At 43.8% G+C, this 18070-nt stretch overlaps 1 protein-coding gene across 1 annotated transcript in view; it reads left to right on the forward strand.

Annotated features, from left to right (window-relative positions):
* The first annotated feature begins 5368 nt into the window (after positions 1 to 5368).
* NADK2 (NAD kinase 2, mitochondrial) overlaps positions 5369 to 18070 on the forward strand; it is a 29178-nt gene continuing 16476 nt past the window's right edge. Inside the window, exon 1 of the mRNA XM_083883918.1 lies at positions 5369 to 5751. Within this exon, the coding sequence (XP_083740044.1) occupies positions 5404 to 5751 (348 nt within the window). The 5' untranslated portion in view covers positions 5369 to 5403. The remainder of the gene's footprint in view (positions 5752 to 18070) is intronic.

An 18070-nucleotide genomic window follows, 5' to 3' on the forward strand; every position in this document is an offset into this window, starting at 1 on the left:
TCACTGACCTTCATATTTCATTGCTGCAACTCATCCTCAGGGACAAAGCTCCATGTTATAAAAACTCAGGCAGTTGTAAAACACAGCAGTCCTATGTATTTAGCAACAGGTCGTGGTGATAAGTTTGCCCTGGAGTTCAGCTGGCTGTGCACTGAATGCAGAGTTTGATTTCAAAGTCTGTCCTGATAATCAAAGCCTTCTGTGAAACAGGATTTAAGCACCTGAGTGTCATGATACCCCTCTAAATTCTACTACAGCTGTAAAATCCTTGGCAAATGAGGGAGGTTTCCAGGGCAGGGACAACTGAACTTTTTCAGACACAGGACTTGGACTTTGTAATTTGCTCCCACAGCATGCAGAACAAGGTTTATAAATAAAGGCTCTTTCGATCTGCTTCCTCCCAAGATCTTGATGTGTACACACAAGTATACATACAAAAACAAACTCATGTGCACACACACTCAAAGCTTCATCTCCTAAAAGGTGAGGAGGAAAAGAGATGTTTATTTTAAAGACATTTGATACTTTGATAATAGAGGAAATTTTTTTTCTCTGAAGAACCTAATAATGTGTTCTTGTCTCACTGCACTAAAATGCACTGCTCCTCAAGCCTGAAGGTACAGCTTTATGTGATTAATTTGGTTTTAAAAATGTAGTTTGTCATTTTATGACACCTAAAGAGCAATTTCCATGTCTCAATAATGAACAATTTTCTTAAAACTTAAATTTCTGTTTAACTAGTAGTTTTGTGAGCCAGAGCTTCTACAGTTCCATGCTGCAGAATCTAAAGCTTGCATTCCTAAGGAAACAATATGTAAGTGGTTGTGCACTCCATCCACCCATCTGTCAGACCCACAGTGAGTCCACTCTTCAGTTTTAAAAAATTGGACAGGAGCTAGAATGCTCTGAGGCAATTTTAATTCTTCATGAAAATTGGCAGTTGCTGAGTGACAGAAATCAGAGAAAAGCACTCTTTGAGGAAAAAGTTTCAGGGTAAGCTTGGTATTTTCTGTGATGCTGGTGTCAAGAAGCTGCAGCACTTGCTGGGAGGGAGGAGAAAGAGAGCATGGAATGATGGGTCCCTGTGGCCTGAAGAGAGGTGTAAAGACATGGCCCAAACCCATATGAAACTAAACACCATTCATTTTTTTTTCCCAGATGAATTATTTATTTATGACAAAGCCCAATGGTGAATTTATACACATGTGGGATTTAGAGCTGGAAGATCTTATGTATTCATGCAGTAGTAATTTTACCAAGGAAAGAAAACTAACAGTTCCTAATAATAATGACATATTCTACTAAGATTATGAACTTCTAGCAGAATCTACTTGGATGGGATAGACTGAATGTCCTACTTTACAGTCTGGGGGCATTTGTATCTCTTCATAAATCTTGTCCCTCAGGTTTTTATGTCATGCTCTTTAGTGACCTCCAAAATAGTTTTGGCAGACTGTATGAAGTTAAGAGATAGGTAATATCCCCGTTGAATAAATGAACACAGGAAAAGCTTCTAGTACCTTTGCTTTCACTGCTAGTGACAGCCAGTATGACATAGACAAGGAGGGAAACAGCATCCTCATTTCCCTTAGATGGGTTTCAGAAACCTTACCAAAAGGACGTGCTGGCAGGAAAATTTAGAAAAAGCATGCACAACCCATCCTACAGCAAGTTCTCTGTCTAAACAGTGGACTTCAGAACAGTTTGTGCTTCACAAACAGTAAAGTTATTAGTAGAAAATAATGTGTCTGCATCTGTTTGAGCATATTCAAATTGCTTCTGAAATGGTGAAGTCAATTGTATTAGACTGAGGGATGGTCTAGTTTGCATAAGCAAAGAGTGGAAAGAATATTAGAAAAGTAAATGTCTGATACTTAAAATATGTTCTAATGGAAGTGTGGACAAGAAAGCTCCTCTCATTGGTTTTGTGTAAAAAAAAAAATCAGTAATTTGCATTGATAAGAATAGCTGCATTTACTATGCTTTTTCTTAAGCTTCTTCCTTGATTTTGTAAATTGAAATTTCTGAAACAAATTATATGACTCAGCTTTGTAATCAATGATGGGAGTACATACGTTGCAAGCAAAGTGCAAGCACATGGATTGGATCTGGGATCAAAAATTCTACCAGGCTACACCTGCTAATACTTTGATCTACATGCCTTGTAAGACACTGATGTGTTTGTTGCATGAGCAACTTGTTCTCCAACCATTAGTCTAGAGTTTTGCTCTGGATTATAAGAATTAACAGCTGCGGTCAGCTGGTCTCAAAATCCAAAGACTTGGTTTTATGAAATGTTAAAGTGATGGTGTGTTTACCTCTTCCCTGTGAATGCATCACCATTTTAAACACACACAAACCACAAGCATTTTCTGTTACCAGCAGCAATGAGGGTCACATAGAGAAGTCTAGACAGTGCAAATAATTGGATAAGTTAATTTTATATTGTTTATTAAACTATCACAAGAAGGCATTATTCACAGACTTCAAGGAAGAGTAGAAATGAATAGTTTTCCCAGTTGTAACTGCACTACAAGCAACATACACATTCTTTTGGGTGGAAACAGGCTACATATGGAGATTATTTTACATAAAACAGCTGGCATAGTCACACACTGCCAGTTTTGCAGCTAGTGAAATCATTTAGGGAATCATTTATTGTTTAAGTAGAAATTTTTCCAGTTACTTTGTTACACAGGATATTTTGTGCATTACATAGGTGTTTTATAAAGTTCCCTATATAACTTGAAGCATATAGAACTAAGGATGCCTGGTTTTCTATGGATTTTTGTCTTGAAATTTACATCATGTACTCCTTGGCATCTAAAACGAGCATTTCTCAGAAGCATTTTTCTAACTTCAGGAACTATTGAGGCATCTGCTTCCATGAAGAATTTTTAAGTACTCTATGCGCAAACTAAAGTTGGTTTTGGCCAGTCAAGGGTTCAAAAAGTTATTACAGTGGGAATTCACTCCTAGTCCATATTTGTGTCCTGTAAGGATACCAGGTTTAAATGCTTATATTTATTAGTTCAGTTTTGGACAAATGAATTTGTCCCTTAATCCACTGGATATATTGTTTTAACGCCATTGAAAATGGGGCATGAAGACATGGCCCGTCACAAACTGAATATATTTCAAAATAGGTAACAGGTCATTTGACAGATCTGTGTGCCTTCTTGCTGTATATCAGGTGTATGTTCAAATCAAGGACTGTAGTGAGGGAGGGGTTAGTGTCTAATGACCATTTTGTAAGTAGATCCATTTATATAAAGTAAGATGCAAACTCAAAGTAACATTCTACAAACTCTATTTTATATTTCATAGAAAGTTTAAATCCTTTTCCACAAAGACAATGGGATAACAGACAATGTGTACTCTGACAAAGAGCTAGTCTGTCAGAGACTTCCTTCTGGGAACTATGGATTAATAACTTCATGTCCCACACTTCAGCACTGTAACCAGAACTTCAAGGTATCATTTGAATTTACATTTTTAAAATATTTTGTATTTTATATATAAAAGCTTGCTATAGGAATTAATTCAAAAGACCATAACATGATAATTGCTTTACTTCAGAATAAAATATTGTTCCATGTTCAAACCTAGTGGTTGAAGCTGACTTGATTTTCGAAGATCAAAACAATTCAATATATATAGACAATACACAAAGGCACAAAATCTTAGAGGAGCAGCTAAATGATCAAATAAATTATAGATACCATTCAAAACAGTGTCATAAATTTTCAAAATCTCTTACATCTTTAGGTCACCAGGATGTTGTATTACCTACAGCTTTGTACAACCTAAAAGTTAATGGTTATACAGAACAAGGTATTTTCTGGTTAGCAAGGGAATTAGTTATGTTTAATTGGTCTGCTGGTAATCCGTTTTGTGATATTTTCCTTCAAGGCTAAGCTAATCAGTAGACAAGGAATCCTCCTAACCCACCAGCAAAGACTGGAGAGAACCTTTATCTTGTGGGAAGGGCTGAGTGGCTGCAGCTATGCTTATTTCCTAAAACTCTTGGCAAAGCACTGTAAGAGTGCTGCATTGACAGGCAAGAGCTGCTGCTTCAATCCCTTCCCCCAGGGAAGATGAAGGACAAGGTGAGTAATGAGAAAATCGTGTTTAAGTGAAGCCTTCCGTACAGAAGAACCATCTGTGGCAACTGATGCCTGCGCATCAGTGACTGATAATCATTTAAACCCCAACAGAATTTCTGGACAGCTTGCTTACAATATTAAAAGTAACTCAGGATCTGTTATTTTATTTCCTGTCCTTTCTGCCCTTCCTGACACTGGCAAATGTCACAAGACCAGAACAAGCATGGAAAACAAAAAGAGCTTTTTGGAGCTCCGCACCAGATGCAGTATTTAGTCCTTCTAAAACAAAGCAGCACGTGCTGTGTATTCCCACCTTTCTGAATTCTTTTCTGAAAGCTTTTTCCCTTCCCCGCCCTTTTCCCCGGAGGCAGGCCGGGCCCGCAGCGGGACAGTCCCCGCGGGGTGCCGGCCCCACAGCTCCTGCCCCAGCGGGCCGGGACGCCACAGGGGACGGGCACTCTCCGGCCCGTGCGGGGACACAGCTGAGCAACACCGTTTAGTCTCACAACACTGCTTAGTCTCAGAATTCCCTGTATATTCCCAAAGCTATCTGAAGTTTCGGTGATACACTATTATCACTTTGTATTTGCCTTTCTGGGGTGCTGTAAAGCTATCACAGAGACCAAGAACAGGAGCAGCAAAACGTGAGATTTCAACACACACGATCTGAGACGAAGTAATTCCTCCCTCTTTAATACCACCGCTGCCTCCCGTGACACTGAGAGTGGGGCACTGGTGGCATTGTCACTGTCTTCTGGGGCGCTGGGGAGCACTGAGGGGCGCTGGGGAGCACTGAGGGGCGCTGGGGAGCAGCGGGGAGCGCGGGGACGCCGTCACTGTCCCCTCCCTGCGGGGCGGGTCCCGCACCCCTCAGGGCCCCTCGAGGGGCCGGCCGCGAGCGCACCCGCCGCGCGCCGCCTACGTGCCTCGCACCCCGTCCCGCGCGACACTAGAACGGGGGCGGGGCCAAGCAGGGGCGGTCAGGGAGCGGGCTTTCTCCTCTGCGCATGCGCAGGGGGCCCACCTCGGGGCGCGGGGCGGGGCACGCGCCCGCCGCGCGCTGTGCCCCGATTGGCCGAGGAGAGCGCAGGCGCCGGGGAGAGCGCTCTGGCTCCGCCCCCGCGGGGGGCGGGTGCCCGGCGGCGCCGCTCGCTATTGGCCGGGGCGGCGGCTGCGCGCAGGGAGGGCGGGGCGGCGGGCGCGGCCGGGCCATGTGTGCCGGGCGCCGCCGCAGAGCGGGCGCAGCCGCCGCCGGCAGCGCCGCGCCCGCTCCTGGGAGCGGCGCAGAGCCCGGGAGATGTTCTCCTTTTGGGGCTTTCCCCGCGACCGCCTCCGCTTCGCCGGCCGGGCGGCGGCTCGTCGCTCCGCGTTGCTCTGCCAGCGGGCGGCCGCTTCCCCCTCTCCGCCGCGGCTGCCGCTGCTCGGCGGCGCCCACCGGCGCCTACTGGCGCTGGGCGGGCTGAGCCCCTCGGCGTCGGCGGCGGCCGGGCGAGGGGCGGCGGGGGCCGCGCCGGGCGGACCGGGGGCGGCGGGGGGCGGGTTCCGGCCGTCGCGGGTGGCGGTGGTGGTGAAGACGACGCGGTACGAGTTCGAGCAGCAGCGGTACCGCTACGCCGGGCTCTCCGAGGAGGACCTGAAGCAGCTGGTGAGCGGCGGGAGGGGCCGGCGGTCCCGGCCACCGGGGGCGTTGCCGCCGGGGCTGCAGCAGAGCAGGGGGTGCCCGGGGTGATGCCCGGCTCCGGCGAGGGATGACCAGGGTGATGCCCGGCTCCGGGGGCGCCCCAGGGCCGCCGTGTCCGAGTGTCCCCGGGGCTCCCCCGGGCCCTGGTGGGGCGGGGCCGGCAGCCGTGGTGGGGAGCGGGGTCGCGGCCCATGTCCCCGCTCTGACCCTGCTGCCGCCGGCTCTGCCCTCCTGCTGCCTCCCTCCCCGGGCCCGATGGAGCCACCGGGCGGCACCGCCTGGGAGAGGGGCACGACCCGCGCCGCTGGACATTTGTCGCTTGCAGGCTGCCGAGGGATTTGTGTAGTAAGCACGTTTGGGTTTTACCCTCTGAGGGATTCCAGCAGTCCTCAGCAACTGCAGTATGTAGTGTAAAGATTGAAGAAGTGCATGCTGAGGAAAACACAATGTTGTGAAAAATCCCCTCTTGTCCTAGAGTGGACTGATTGGCATTTCCTCAGTTTTCTTGCCTCACATCCTCGCTCCATCCTTATGTATGTTTCCCCATCCAGACAGCTAAATCTCAGATCCACCCTTCTTGTTACAGTTTGTAGAAAAGCCTTTTCCTTTAGTCTCTAAGAAACTCCTAATGCAAAGGTTCCTTACTGACGATATTACTAAGGAAAACAAGGATCTCGGAGAGTTGATATGTGCACTCGGTGTCTTGTTGTCTTCATCATGCTCAGTGACCTCACCCAGTTCTCCCTTTACCCTGTGGCTGTCTGTTTCCAGTGTTCATCTGCCACCGGTGGGCTGGAAGATGGTACCTTGCAGGAGTTACTTTGACTGCCAGCAGTCTGTGAAGCCCATGTCATGGGCTCATACTATTATGCCTTTATTTCGACTAAGTCCATTACATTAATTTGTCCACACATTAGTTTGTGTCTGTTAAGTCTGTGGTCTCCTACAACTGGAAATATTCTGGATCTGTGTTTGCAGCATTTGGACTAAACTTGTACATGCGCTTAACTTACGTAGCAAGGACAGAAGGCTGTATAGCCTTGCTTTGTAAAGAAGTGGGATAAAATGTACAGTATCTACAGCAATGTCTGTGTACTTCAGTTGGTCATCTGCCTCCTGTGGAATTCCTCTCCAGACATTTTTCATGTGTTTTGTATAGGTCTGTAGTCACAGTTCAACAAGTTTAATGTCAGTCTGTGTAGATTCTCATGTTCCTGTTGCTGAGGTGTCCCAGTACTTCCTTCCATACAGCAGTTAGGAGAGAAGAAGGGTCTGTGACACCTCAACTGTAAGATTTTTTCTTTTCATTTACCTTTTTGTGAGAAACTGTTTCTTGTTGAGTATAGAAGTTGTCCTCAGTGTGCAGCTAAGCCCAGGGAAAGTGGACTGGGTTTGTTTGGTTATTTTCCTTAACTGCTTCTGTACAGGTAGGACTAGGGCACTGAATCAGTGAGCACTATTGCACATCCTTTAAGGTGTTCATGACTAGTGGTAGCTGCAGTTTCTTTTCTCAAGAGAATGCATCTTTTGTGTGATTGGTACCTGTATCACTCTGAATATGCATTTTAAAAAAAGTAACTGAACTTGGTGATTGTAATAGTTGCAGAAACACCTTAGAGTTTGTCATTTTGGAGAAACTTACAGGTACACAAAAATTCTTGGGTATATATTTGTGACAGTTCTAGAATTTCTGTTCTAGGACTGGTGCTTTTTTAACATCTGTCTGTTCCCTTAAATTACTGCCTTGTGAGGAATTGCAGCAATAAAACTTGGTGTCACCAGGTAGACAAAGCCCAACTTGCCTAACTATGTGTGTAGCAATATTGAGTTAAGCTCTTGCTGTATGGGCGGGAATACAAAGATTTGTGCAAGAACACATTGAAAAGGTCTTTTAGAATTTTGTTTTTGAAATAGAAAATGAGAGAGCAAAGGAATTATTCTTGCTGCCCATTTCTTAAATTTTTTGGCTAACCTGTAAAAATTTCTGTATTTGCATTCTGCTGTGACTCTGGTCTCAGATCTTTTTTCCTCAGACTGAATTAATGGCAGCCTCACTGAATATGTTATATGAAGGCTCTTATCCTCTCTGTTGGGGACAGAGATCACTTTGTAGCAGAGTGATTGCTGTTAAAGCGTCCTTCCCCTGCCATTGTGGGCAGCTTTGGAATATGACGCATTTTACGTCCTGGTGTTAGCTGCAGTCCATGCTGCCTGTGTCTCTGTTTCTCCTGAGGAGACTTCGGAGGCTGCTCCAAGGCAGCTGATCTCAGAAATGAGCCCAGACACACAATTTTTGGGTTTGCAGCTCAGTTGTGTTGAAGGGCCACGCAGAAGGCAGGGTGGGAGTTGAGTTCATGTGGAAGCCTGGGATACGGGCAAAGAGTGAAAGCAGAATAGCAAAGGAGAGCTTTGGCTCCTTTGGCACTTGGAGCTGCTGGCTGGCCCAGATGTGGTGGGGGTTGCGTTGCAGGGGCTCAGGCTTGGGTGATCCTGGAGGAGGCTTGGGGTGTGAGGGAGCCAGCACCAAAGGAGGAGCATGGTGCTGTCATCCTCTGTCGCAGATCTTCAGATGTGAGACACTGGCTGTCTGAAATACAGAAATTCAATTGCAAGGCGATGTTGGAGGCTTAGATTTGAACAACCGTACTTGGGCTCGTTGCCTGCTTTTTGTGAGCAAAAGAGATGTCTGCATGTTTCTAGAAGATAACTGATATCTGTACTTGGAAGCTTCAATTAATGAAAATTGTGGGTTTAATCAGCTCTGCCTGATCACCAAGACAGGAGAGCAGTTCTGAACATAGCTGCTTCAATCAGTGCGTTTATGTATTAAGACAGAATATGCAGTAATTAACAATGCAGAAATGATGGTGCCTTTGGGTGCAAATCCTGATGAGATGCAATTTATTCCATGTTTAAGGAGGCTGAAGATGAATCATTGGCATACACCAATGTCTACTAAAATATGATACGGATCATAGTATATATCATTATCTATGATATACACAGTGAAAATCACAGTATCCTCCAAGAAGCAGAATACCAGTAATGAAGGTGATTGGCTGGCATTTCTAATAAGACATAAAGGCCCTAGGCACCTGTAGCTTAAACCCTTCTCTGGCCTTTCTTTTGGATACCAAGTAAGTTGTATTATACCAACACTATGAAATGTTGCAAAGTCAAAGCTGCAAGGTCACAATTCCAGAATTGTCTCTCTGCAAGCAGAAGAGATAGGAGAGGTAAAGGAACCGGCCAGAGAGCAGAAGAGCAAAACTAGTAGAGGAGGGATGGAGAGCAAGGGCTACTTTCACAGATCTACCAAGTACTCTCTGGAGTGTTTAATAGGTCTGTGAAGGATGATATATTCCATTGCCTCTCTACATGCATGTTGTCCATGCCTGCTCCAGGCAGTTGTTTTTGCCTGTCTTGTGGCAGATTCTCTTACGTGCGTACAAATAAGTTGTTAAAATGTGTTTATAACTCTACATGAACACATCTGACTGTAATAATTAGTAGTCTAATTCTGACCTAGGCTGAAAAGTGTAATTAAGTGCTGTGTATGCTGTTGTATGGGGGAGGGTTTCAGAGCCTTTCATTCAAAAGGGAGATTAGAGACCTACAGAAATGGATTTCTAGTACCACAAAACAAAAATGCTCCAAAATGACCCAGCAATTTTAAAAGAAGTGCTACATCAGTAATTTTTTTGCATCAAATAATGCAAGAAATATTTTTCTTTGCCTTTATGGAATTTAAAGAGGCTGTTGGATTTCTAAAACTTGCAGTTACCAACTTTAAGTTATACTACTCTTTCTCCCAAGTCCCTACAAGCAGTTTGCTTACCAGAAGTGGCAGCAATTCCCATTTCTTGTGACCTGGTTTACTGGGATTAGCATCTAAATATGACTAGTACAAAAATGAATTATCCAGTCAACTAATACTGAAGACTGTTTTGTGTTCTGTTTACTTCACTCTCAATAAATCCAGGCAGAAGAAGCACTGCTGTTGTCCTTATATAAAGTAAAAGAATATAATGCCCCAATAATAGGTAAAGCTCATTTCCTGACTTTTGGTTTCTGTTTTGTTTGATAGTGCAGACATGAGAAGTTGCTGACTTCTCACAGCTGTAAGGTATTTAGGGAAGATGAAGTTTGTCTGTCCAAACGCATTTTATACACAGTTCTAATTATCTCTGAAAATGTCTTGTCATATGAAAAGTTGCATTTGTCTTGGTCTTAATTGGAAGGAAGATGTTCAGTGTGGACTAGAGTTGATATTCTGTTGTGGCTGGTTTATGTGTCTTTATTTGGAGCAGAGAAGGAGAGCAAGTTGGAAGTTTGTAACAAATTTAGGCTCTTCTGGACCACTGTAACTAATTGCTAGGAGGGGTAATCTCAGTGATGTGAAGTTCATACAGCTTTATGGAAAACTGGTGTCTGATTAGGGAAGCGGAGACCTGTTGTCAGGATATTGCCTCCCCTGAAAGAGGCCAATATGAGCTCACACAGGTGTTGCATGGGGCAGCAACAGCATCCTGAGCAGGGCTGGCCAGGAAGGAAGGAAAGAGTGTTGCCCAGCAGGTAGGTGAGCTTCAGCTGGGGCTCCTATGTTGTGCACCAAAACAACCCCACAGAACTGGGGTGGGGTGTGTGTGGGGGTGTGTAGCAGAACAGTATCTTCCCAGCCTCCGGCTCCTAATGTACATGTGCACAGCACCAGTTGTTGCTAGTCTGTGCAGTAAAGCTTTCACATCTCTTAGTACATTTCCTACAAGAGGTAATTTTCTATTTTACCTTTAACTTGATAGATGATGGATTTTTGTTTTTAATGGCAGAAAAATTCTTTGCTATTTTTTACATTAAGTGGTGAAAGATGCCCTTTTAGTATCACTTTTACATTACTTTTCCTAGGTACTAGTGTTACAGGCTTATGACTCTCATACCACTGCCTGAAGATATGGTTTTGGAAAACAGCCAGGTATTTTGCTTTTAGATTTCTGGTTTAGAAGACTGCACTTCAATACTGACACCTGTGATCCTCTTGAACGCTTATTTAGAAAGTGCTAGCCAAATATTTTCAGAACACTGGGATTTTTGCAAATGGAAGGAAGGCAGCAGAATGAAAAAGCAAGATGCAAACTTTAAAGTTCAACTGAATTCTAATTTTAAATTGAAGTCTAGGAATTTAGCAGACAACTAAAAAAAAGTTGCTTTTCTGAAGATCATTAAGTATTAGGGCATTTAACCCTGTGTCCTCCTGTGGATCCAGATGTACTGAAGGCAGTATCTTTAAATAGAAACTTCCTTAATGAGTGAGGTGATACTGTGAAGTTTTTCATTGTTCTGTTGAATTCAGACTACCCATCTCTTCCTGCCGTGGTAATGTGAATTTTTTCAGTAGATGTTCTTTTTCAGAGCATATAAAGTGTTTTAAAGTTGTTAGGACTGTACTACTCTCTACCTTATCCTGAAAAGAGGGAAAAGTACTAACTCAGTTTAGTGATTTGAAGCATCCAGATTCAAGACACAGGTTATATTCCACCAGGATTTCATAAAGCTAAAGACACTTTTTTTTTCAGGAATAAAAATTTTGAAATAATCCATTGGAAACTGAGATGAGTGTAAATGCTGTATAAAGCATCATAAGCTTTATACAAGTCACAGCTTTATGTAAGTCACACAAACATGGTGTGCATTTGTTTACCTTTGGAATTTGATACATTTGCATCTGTGCTAAGTCACTTTACTTGCATCTGCTTTGTTAAAAAGTTCTTCTTATGTCGTTGTTCTAAGAGGAGTCTGGAAAATGATGGAAACTATTAAATGCAATGTATAATTATTTTTTCAGTAAGATTTGTTTTTTCCAGTACACCATTTGAATATACTCAATCACATATAGCAAATAGGTATAAAAGTAGGGCATTTCAGTGTAATTCACCTAAATTAAACTTCTGGGAGTATATCACCAAGCTTATGATGCTTTATACAGCTGAAGAAGTCTGCTTCTTGGAAGTGACTTTAGTGCTGGTTTTAAACTAACTGTGCTGACTTCAGTTGTTGTGATTTACAGCATCATGTTGGTGTTGTACTGAATTAATGAGAATGACTGAATTGCCTGGATTGCACAGGTTTTCTAGAAATCTGTTAGTGCAGAAAGCAGTTACCACTGTTTATGCAACAATTTGCTCTGCATTAGCCAGTGAATTGAAAACCACTATGTGTAGTCTTCACATGTGGTTAAAATTACAATAATGCTTTAGCGTGGTGGATGAACAATTAGAGAACAGTTCATGGCATTTTAACTGTTGTTCATGTATGCATCAAACTCTTGCCCTAAAGCAGCATTGCTATAAAACTTCAGGAACAAACTGTTGCAAGTGAGGTCAGCGATTACAGAAGTAATGGTATACAAAATGCTACAATATCTGTGCTTCACAATAATTTTTCTACAAAGAAACATCAGTCTAAAGCAGCATTTGAAGGCCTACTGTGACTGCGTAATGAAAGTGAGGGGTCTAAATTACCAAAGAAAAAAGTGAGGAAAATGTAAGAAAAAAAATTTCTAGCTAAAGTAGCTCACTGGACTTCTGCAGTATGAGGGGTGATGCAGCAAGCCAGTAGAAGCATAGCAAATAGCCAGGAACAATATTGGGGAAAAAAATTTGAGCAATTGACAGCAAGTTAGTAAATCAGTCAGTAGTTCTGGTCAGGTAACTCCAGCATTCTTGCCCTTCTTGTGTGGTAAGTACTGACTTAGTGCATTGGTTAACTTTGCACAGTTTTTAAAAGCAAGTGTCTGGAGGCCTGTATAAGACATAATACTCCAGACTGGAAAAGGGAAGAGGAATTGGATTTAGTGCAATGACTTGCAACTCAACAGTAAGTTTGTATTGGAAAACTTGATTCATGTTCGAGGCTGTATAGCAAACTTAAACCTGAGCTTTGATACTTCTATCCACAGTAGGAGTTTATTTCAGGAACCTGATTGGTTTCTCTGATGCTTTAGTTAAAGCAAATATTCGTTATTAAAGCCTTCCTGTACAAAAATGCATTGCCTTTGTGGATTGGATTTTTTAGCTATTAAGTTATCAGAAGCCAGTGCATTTTAAGTTCAAAGGACCTGCAGCTGCTAACTGAGACTCTCTGAAGGTTCACTTTAGAGAGGGTTTCACAGCACTTGTGCAAGTCTGAATGAGCTGAACTGCAGGCCCCTGTAGGAGCTGGGTGTCCCAAAATGAGTTAATCCACTGGTACTGCAAACATAATTCTACTGAAACTGACCCTGTTGTTATCAAAAGGTTGAGTGTATTGGGTTTGTGTGTTCAGGTTTTTTGGTGGTGAGGAGGACTACAGATGTGGCTTCTGTAGAAGCAGCCAGAAGCTTCCCTCATGTCTAATAGCTGATGCCATATAGAACCAGGACGGACCCTCACTGGCACAGGGCAAGCCATTTAGAGGTGGTAGTGTCGTCTCCATTGGTAAGATATTTAAGAGGGGAAAAATATTACTGTGCAAATAAAATTGCTCTCAGAAAGGAGAGAAATGAGAATGTGTGAGAGGAGGAGCTCTGCAGACACAAGGTCAGTGACTGAGGAAGGACAGGTGATGCTCCAGCTGCCAGAGCAGAGATTCCCCTGCAGGCTGTAGTGAGGCAGCTGTGTCCCTGCAGCCCCTGGAGGTCCATGGGAGAGCAGAGATCCACCCGCAGCCCCTGGAGGAGCCCACAGTGGAACAGAGAGATGCCCAAAGGAGGCTGTGACCCACTGGAAGCCCGTGCTGGAGCAGGCTCCTGGCAGGACCTGTGGCCCATGGAGAGAGCAGCCCACACTGGAGCAGTTCCTTGGCAGGACTTGTGACCTCACAAGGGGCCCACAATGGAGCAATGTGTTCCTGAGGGACTGCACCCTGTGGAGGACTCAGACTTGAGCTGATTGTGGAGCCCATGGAAAAGAGCTGTGCTGGAGAATTTTTTGAAAAATTATCTCCTTTGAGAAAGCCCCCAGGGTGGAACAGGGGAAGGAGCTACTTGAGCAATGTCGAAAACAACTTGATATGAACTGACTGTATCCCCATTCTCATGTCCCTGTTCTGCTGAGGGTGGGTAGGGAGAGTTGGAGCAGATGGAGGGATGAAGGGAAGGTGTTTTAAAGATCTGTTTTACTTCTCATTATCCTGCCCTGATTTTGATTCATAATAAATTCAGTTCATTTCCTGAAGCTGAGTCTGTTTAGTCTGTGATGGTAACTGGTGAATAATCTCCCTGTTTTTATCTCAACTTATGAGCCTTTCCTTATATGTTCTCTTCCCTATCTTGTTGTGAAGGTGTGTGATAACAACAGCTTTGGTAGGCACCTGGCATACAGCTAGTTAGGGGTCAGCATGCCATATTAAGCCAGTGACTTATCAAACGATGTTGTTCAATAAGCCTGGATTTTTTCAATAAATACTTAAATTTGACTAGATTTTTTTTCTAAATATGGTTGCCTTACTGTCTTGAATCTTTATCTGTAGCCAAACCATACGAGATCTGATTATGCATTTATTATTTCTAGTGCAAGAACAATTAGACCACATTTTGCCTTTTGAGAAGTCAGGCAACTTCTGTGAAAGGAGGGATATTAAGGATCTCTCTCAGCCTGTTTTCACAGAAGAGGTTGTCCAGCACTCTGACCATCTTTGTGTCTCTCCTCTGTGTTCACTACAACAGTTCTGTACCCTTCCTGTGCTGGGACCCCAGAGCTCGATGCAGAGCTCCAGGTGGATCTTAGCAGTGTAGAGGGGCAGAATCCCCTCCCTCCCCTGCTGCTCACAGGGCTCTGGATGCAGCCTGAGGTGTTTTTCTGGGCTGTGAGCTCACATTGCTGAGCCATGTCCAGCTGTTTATTCACCAATACCTTCTAGTCCTTCTCCATGGCTGCTCTCAATCCCTTCATCCCACAGGCAGTATTGATGTTGCCCCAACCCAGGTGCATTGCAAATGCCCCTTGCATTTGCCTTTTTGAATTTTATGAGGTTTTTACAGATCCAGCCCCCAAGCCTGTCAGGGTCCCATGGATGACACCACCCTCCAGCATATTAACTCCACCACGTGTCTTGGTGTTGTCAGTAAACTTGCTGTCACTGGTGTGAATACAGCAGTTGAAGCTCACAAATGATACTTGTTTTCTGCTATAAATCAAGGGTAGGTGTGCTGTAAAGTAAGCATAAGCCTAGTATTGAGAATATATATGCATTCATATAAGGCCAAAGTACATCTGAAAAGTTCCATTTAATCTTACCAGATGAGTCCAGGGGAGGGCCACAACGATGATCATACGGCTGAAGCACCTCTCCTGTGAGGAAAAGACAGTGTGCGCTGTTCAGCCCTGAGAAGAGAAGGCTCTGAGGAAAGTTTATAGCACCTTGTAGTACCTGAAGGGGCACTACTTTTGTCAGTGAGTGTATTGACAGGATGAAGGCAATGACTTTAAGCTGAAAGAAGGAAAATACAGCTTAGCTGTTAGGAGGAAATGCTTTACTGTGAAGGTGGTGAGGCTCTGGCACAGGATGCCCAGAGAACTTGTGAATGCACCATCCCTCAAAGTGTCCAAATCCAGACTGCATAGAACTCTAAGGAAGCTGGTCTAGTGGAAGATGTCCCTGTCCAGAGCAGGGTGGCTGGAGCTAGATGATCTTTAAGGTTCCTTCCAGCCCAAATCACTCTGTGGTTCTACTAGGATGAGATGCAGAAAGTGATTAGTAGACAAATTCACTCCAGATGATATCCATGTTTCTGTAAAAGACCGTACTCTTTTATCCTAATGCTTAATGAGCGATGCCAGAAGGATTCAGCTATGGCTTTTCCTTTCCCATTTTCTAAATCAAGGGTCGTAATCCGTATATGTAGACAACAGTGGGTGTATCTGGTGTTACTTGGCTTTGTGTTGGCTTCTGTATTTGTGTCTAGAAGCCGTGTCCTTGTTGTGCGGCTTTGTTCCTGCAGGGCAAACATTATTAAAGGACAGCAGACCCACAGTTTAAACTAAACTAGGTGGGACTTGCCAGAGTTGCAGGCTAAGACTACAGAAGGAAGATAGTCAAGCAAAAGTTCCTTGAATATGTGACTATTAGAGAAACTTCATGAAAAATCATTCTTTCCTTAAAGAAGGATCAGGCCAGTATATTCAAGAAGAGCTATTCTTAGATATTTGATTTAGACCTTTTCTCCTTCAGTCTAAGGAAAAGTAGCTCAATTCATAGGAAATGTTCTGTTCCTGAGTATATTTTCCGCTACAAGCTCTTCTTGCATTGCATTTCTGCTATGAGTTTTAAGACTACTGAAGTTGTGGCTGAATGTATTTTTGTCCAATTTGTCTCTGTTTTCATATGCTAATGCACTTTTTTCTAGAATAGCTCTTGCACATATATTAATGGATTTTACTTTGTGTGGTATTAAGGTCAGATTAACAGGCCTAACTGTAACTCAGAGCTTCCTCCAAAAGAAGAAGAGCTTAAAAGTTGTCTTCGTGCAGAATCTAATACCTCTGTGACTTTTTGAGGAGTCAGTTGACAAAACCCAAGTCTGGCATGGGTTTGGAGGCCTGTCTGATGATTTGGCTCAGGAGCCAGGCTGTCCTTGTGCTGTCTGTACATCCCAGGTGTGTTCAAGGGCTCTTTAGGGGGGTAGTCATGCACACAGCAGCTGGATCTTTTTCTTCAGCTCTTTTGAAGTAAAAAGCAGGTGCTAGTCTCAGTTTGGTCTTACGTTTTGCCCTAAGTGCAAACCTCTTTCTGGAAGCAGCATTTGTTGTAGTTCTTGTGTGGCACTCAGGTGCTGGATATGAGGCAGGAGCAGAGGCAATGAAATACAGGTATGTCTGCCTGAATATTGAGAGACAGCTTTTCACTGTGAGGGTGACTGGACACTGGCACGGTTTGCCCGGAGATGCGGTAGCAGCTCCATCTGTGAAGTTCTAAAGCCATCTGGATCCGGACAGGTGGATTCAGGTGTCCCTGCTTGAGCTTGAGGTTGGACCAGAGGACCTCTAGAGGTCTGTTCTAGTTGAGCCACACTGTGATTCTGTGCCTCTGATCACAAGGACTGTAGGCACTTCCCTGGTTCTTGGGAGTAGTCGAGTGAGAGCAGGTGATGATCAGTGTTCCTGTTCGATGTACTTGGCTGTGGTTAGGCTCAGTCAGGTTTCCCCTCTGTGAGTCCTTAGATGAATGAACTTGCAAGCTATTAATCTCTGAACACAGAGAGATGAGGTTGGAGATGAAAGAACTGTTGTAATCTCTGGAGCCTTTTGCAAATCAGGACAGTTGATTAACTCCATAGATGTAGCACAGTCATTTAAACTAAAGACCCTAACTTTTCATTTTTCTTGCTCAGTAATGCATGCTTACTTTTTCTAGAGCTAAATTCAAAGAGGAGATCTACACATTCGATGCCTGTCCTACAGTGCTGCTGAAATGGTTCATCCAGTTGTCAGAACTGTCCAGAATACTGATAGTTTATTTGCTGAGCAACTTCTTCTGTTTTCTGAAGCTGTTGATGAAATAATTAAACTCAGCTATGGCAAATGTAAATTACAGAACAGACTCTGTTCCATAGCAATGGCACGATCCATCCTCTCCTTCCTGGTGATGCTAGGGAAATGTTAGCTGTTGGTTTATCACTGATGTTGGTGGCTCAAAAACCTACAAATGATCACACAGAGAATTATTATGTTATTATTATTCTGAGATAAAAGCTCTCTTCCATCAAGTTGAAAGATAGCACGCTGACGAATTAGCCAAATAAATAAGGTACATAAAATGGCAAGATGGAGTTTGTGGTTTCTATTTTGTGTGGAACTAACAGCAGCCTGAAAGAAGTGCACTGCCACAGCAGTCTGCTTGTCAGGTGCTTGTTTTATTTGCAGCAGATACTTCTAGAGAAACCCTGATTTTAGTAATGGTATTTTTTGGAAATTGTTTGATTGTGGATTTCTTGTTCTTGTGGTAAAGCAAGATCAGTTTGTGCTTTGAACATGCATTTGAAAATTCTTTTAGCAAATTAGACCTGTGGTGCTCTGTGGCAGATGTCTATGGGAGGCAAATAACTCCTTTACCTTTTCCCTTCTCCAAGTGGAGGCTGACAGCAGACCTAGCAATGGACAGTGCTGTAACTAGCATAGTCCTGTGTAATCTTCCCCTCCCCAGGGCCCACAGGGGCATCATTCAAGTTCCCAGTGCAGCACCATGGGCTCTGCAGGACCAAGAGGTCTCCAGGGTGCACAGGCATTGTAGCTTAAAAATAGAAACAAAG

The sequence above is a fragment of the Zosterops lateralis genome (genome assembly GCF_965231275.1).
Source record: "Zosterops lateralis genome assembly, chromosome: Z".
Classification (NCBI taxonomy): domain Eukaryota; kingdom Metazoa; phylum Chordata; class Aves; order Passeriformes; family Zosteropidae; genus Zosterops; species Zosterops lateralis.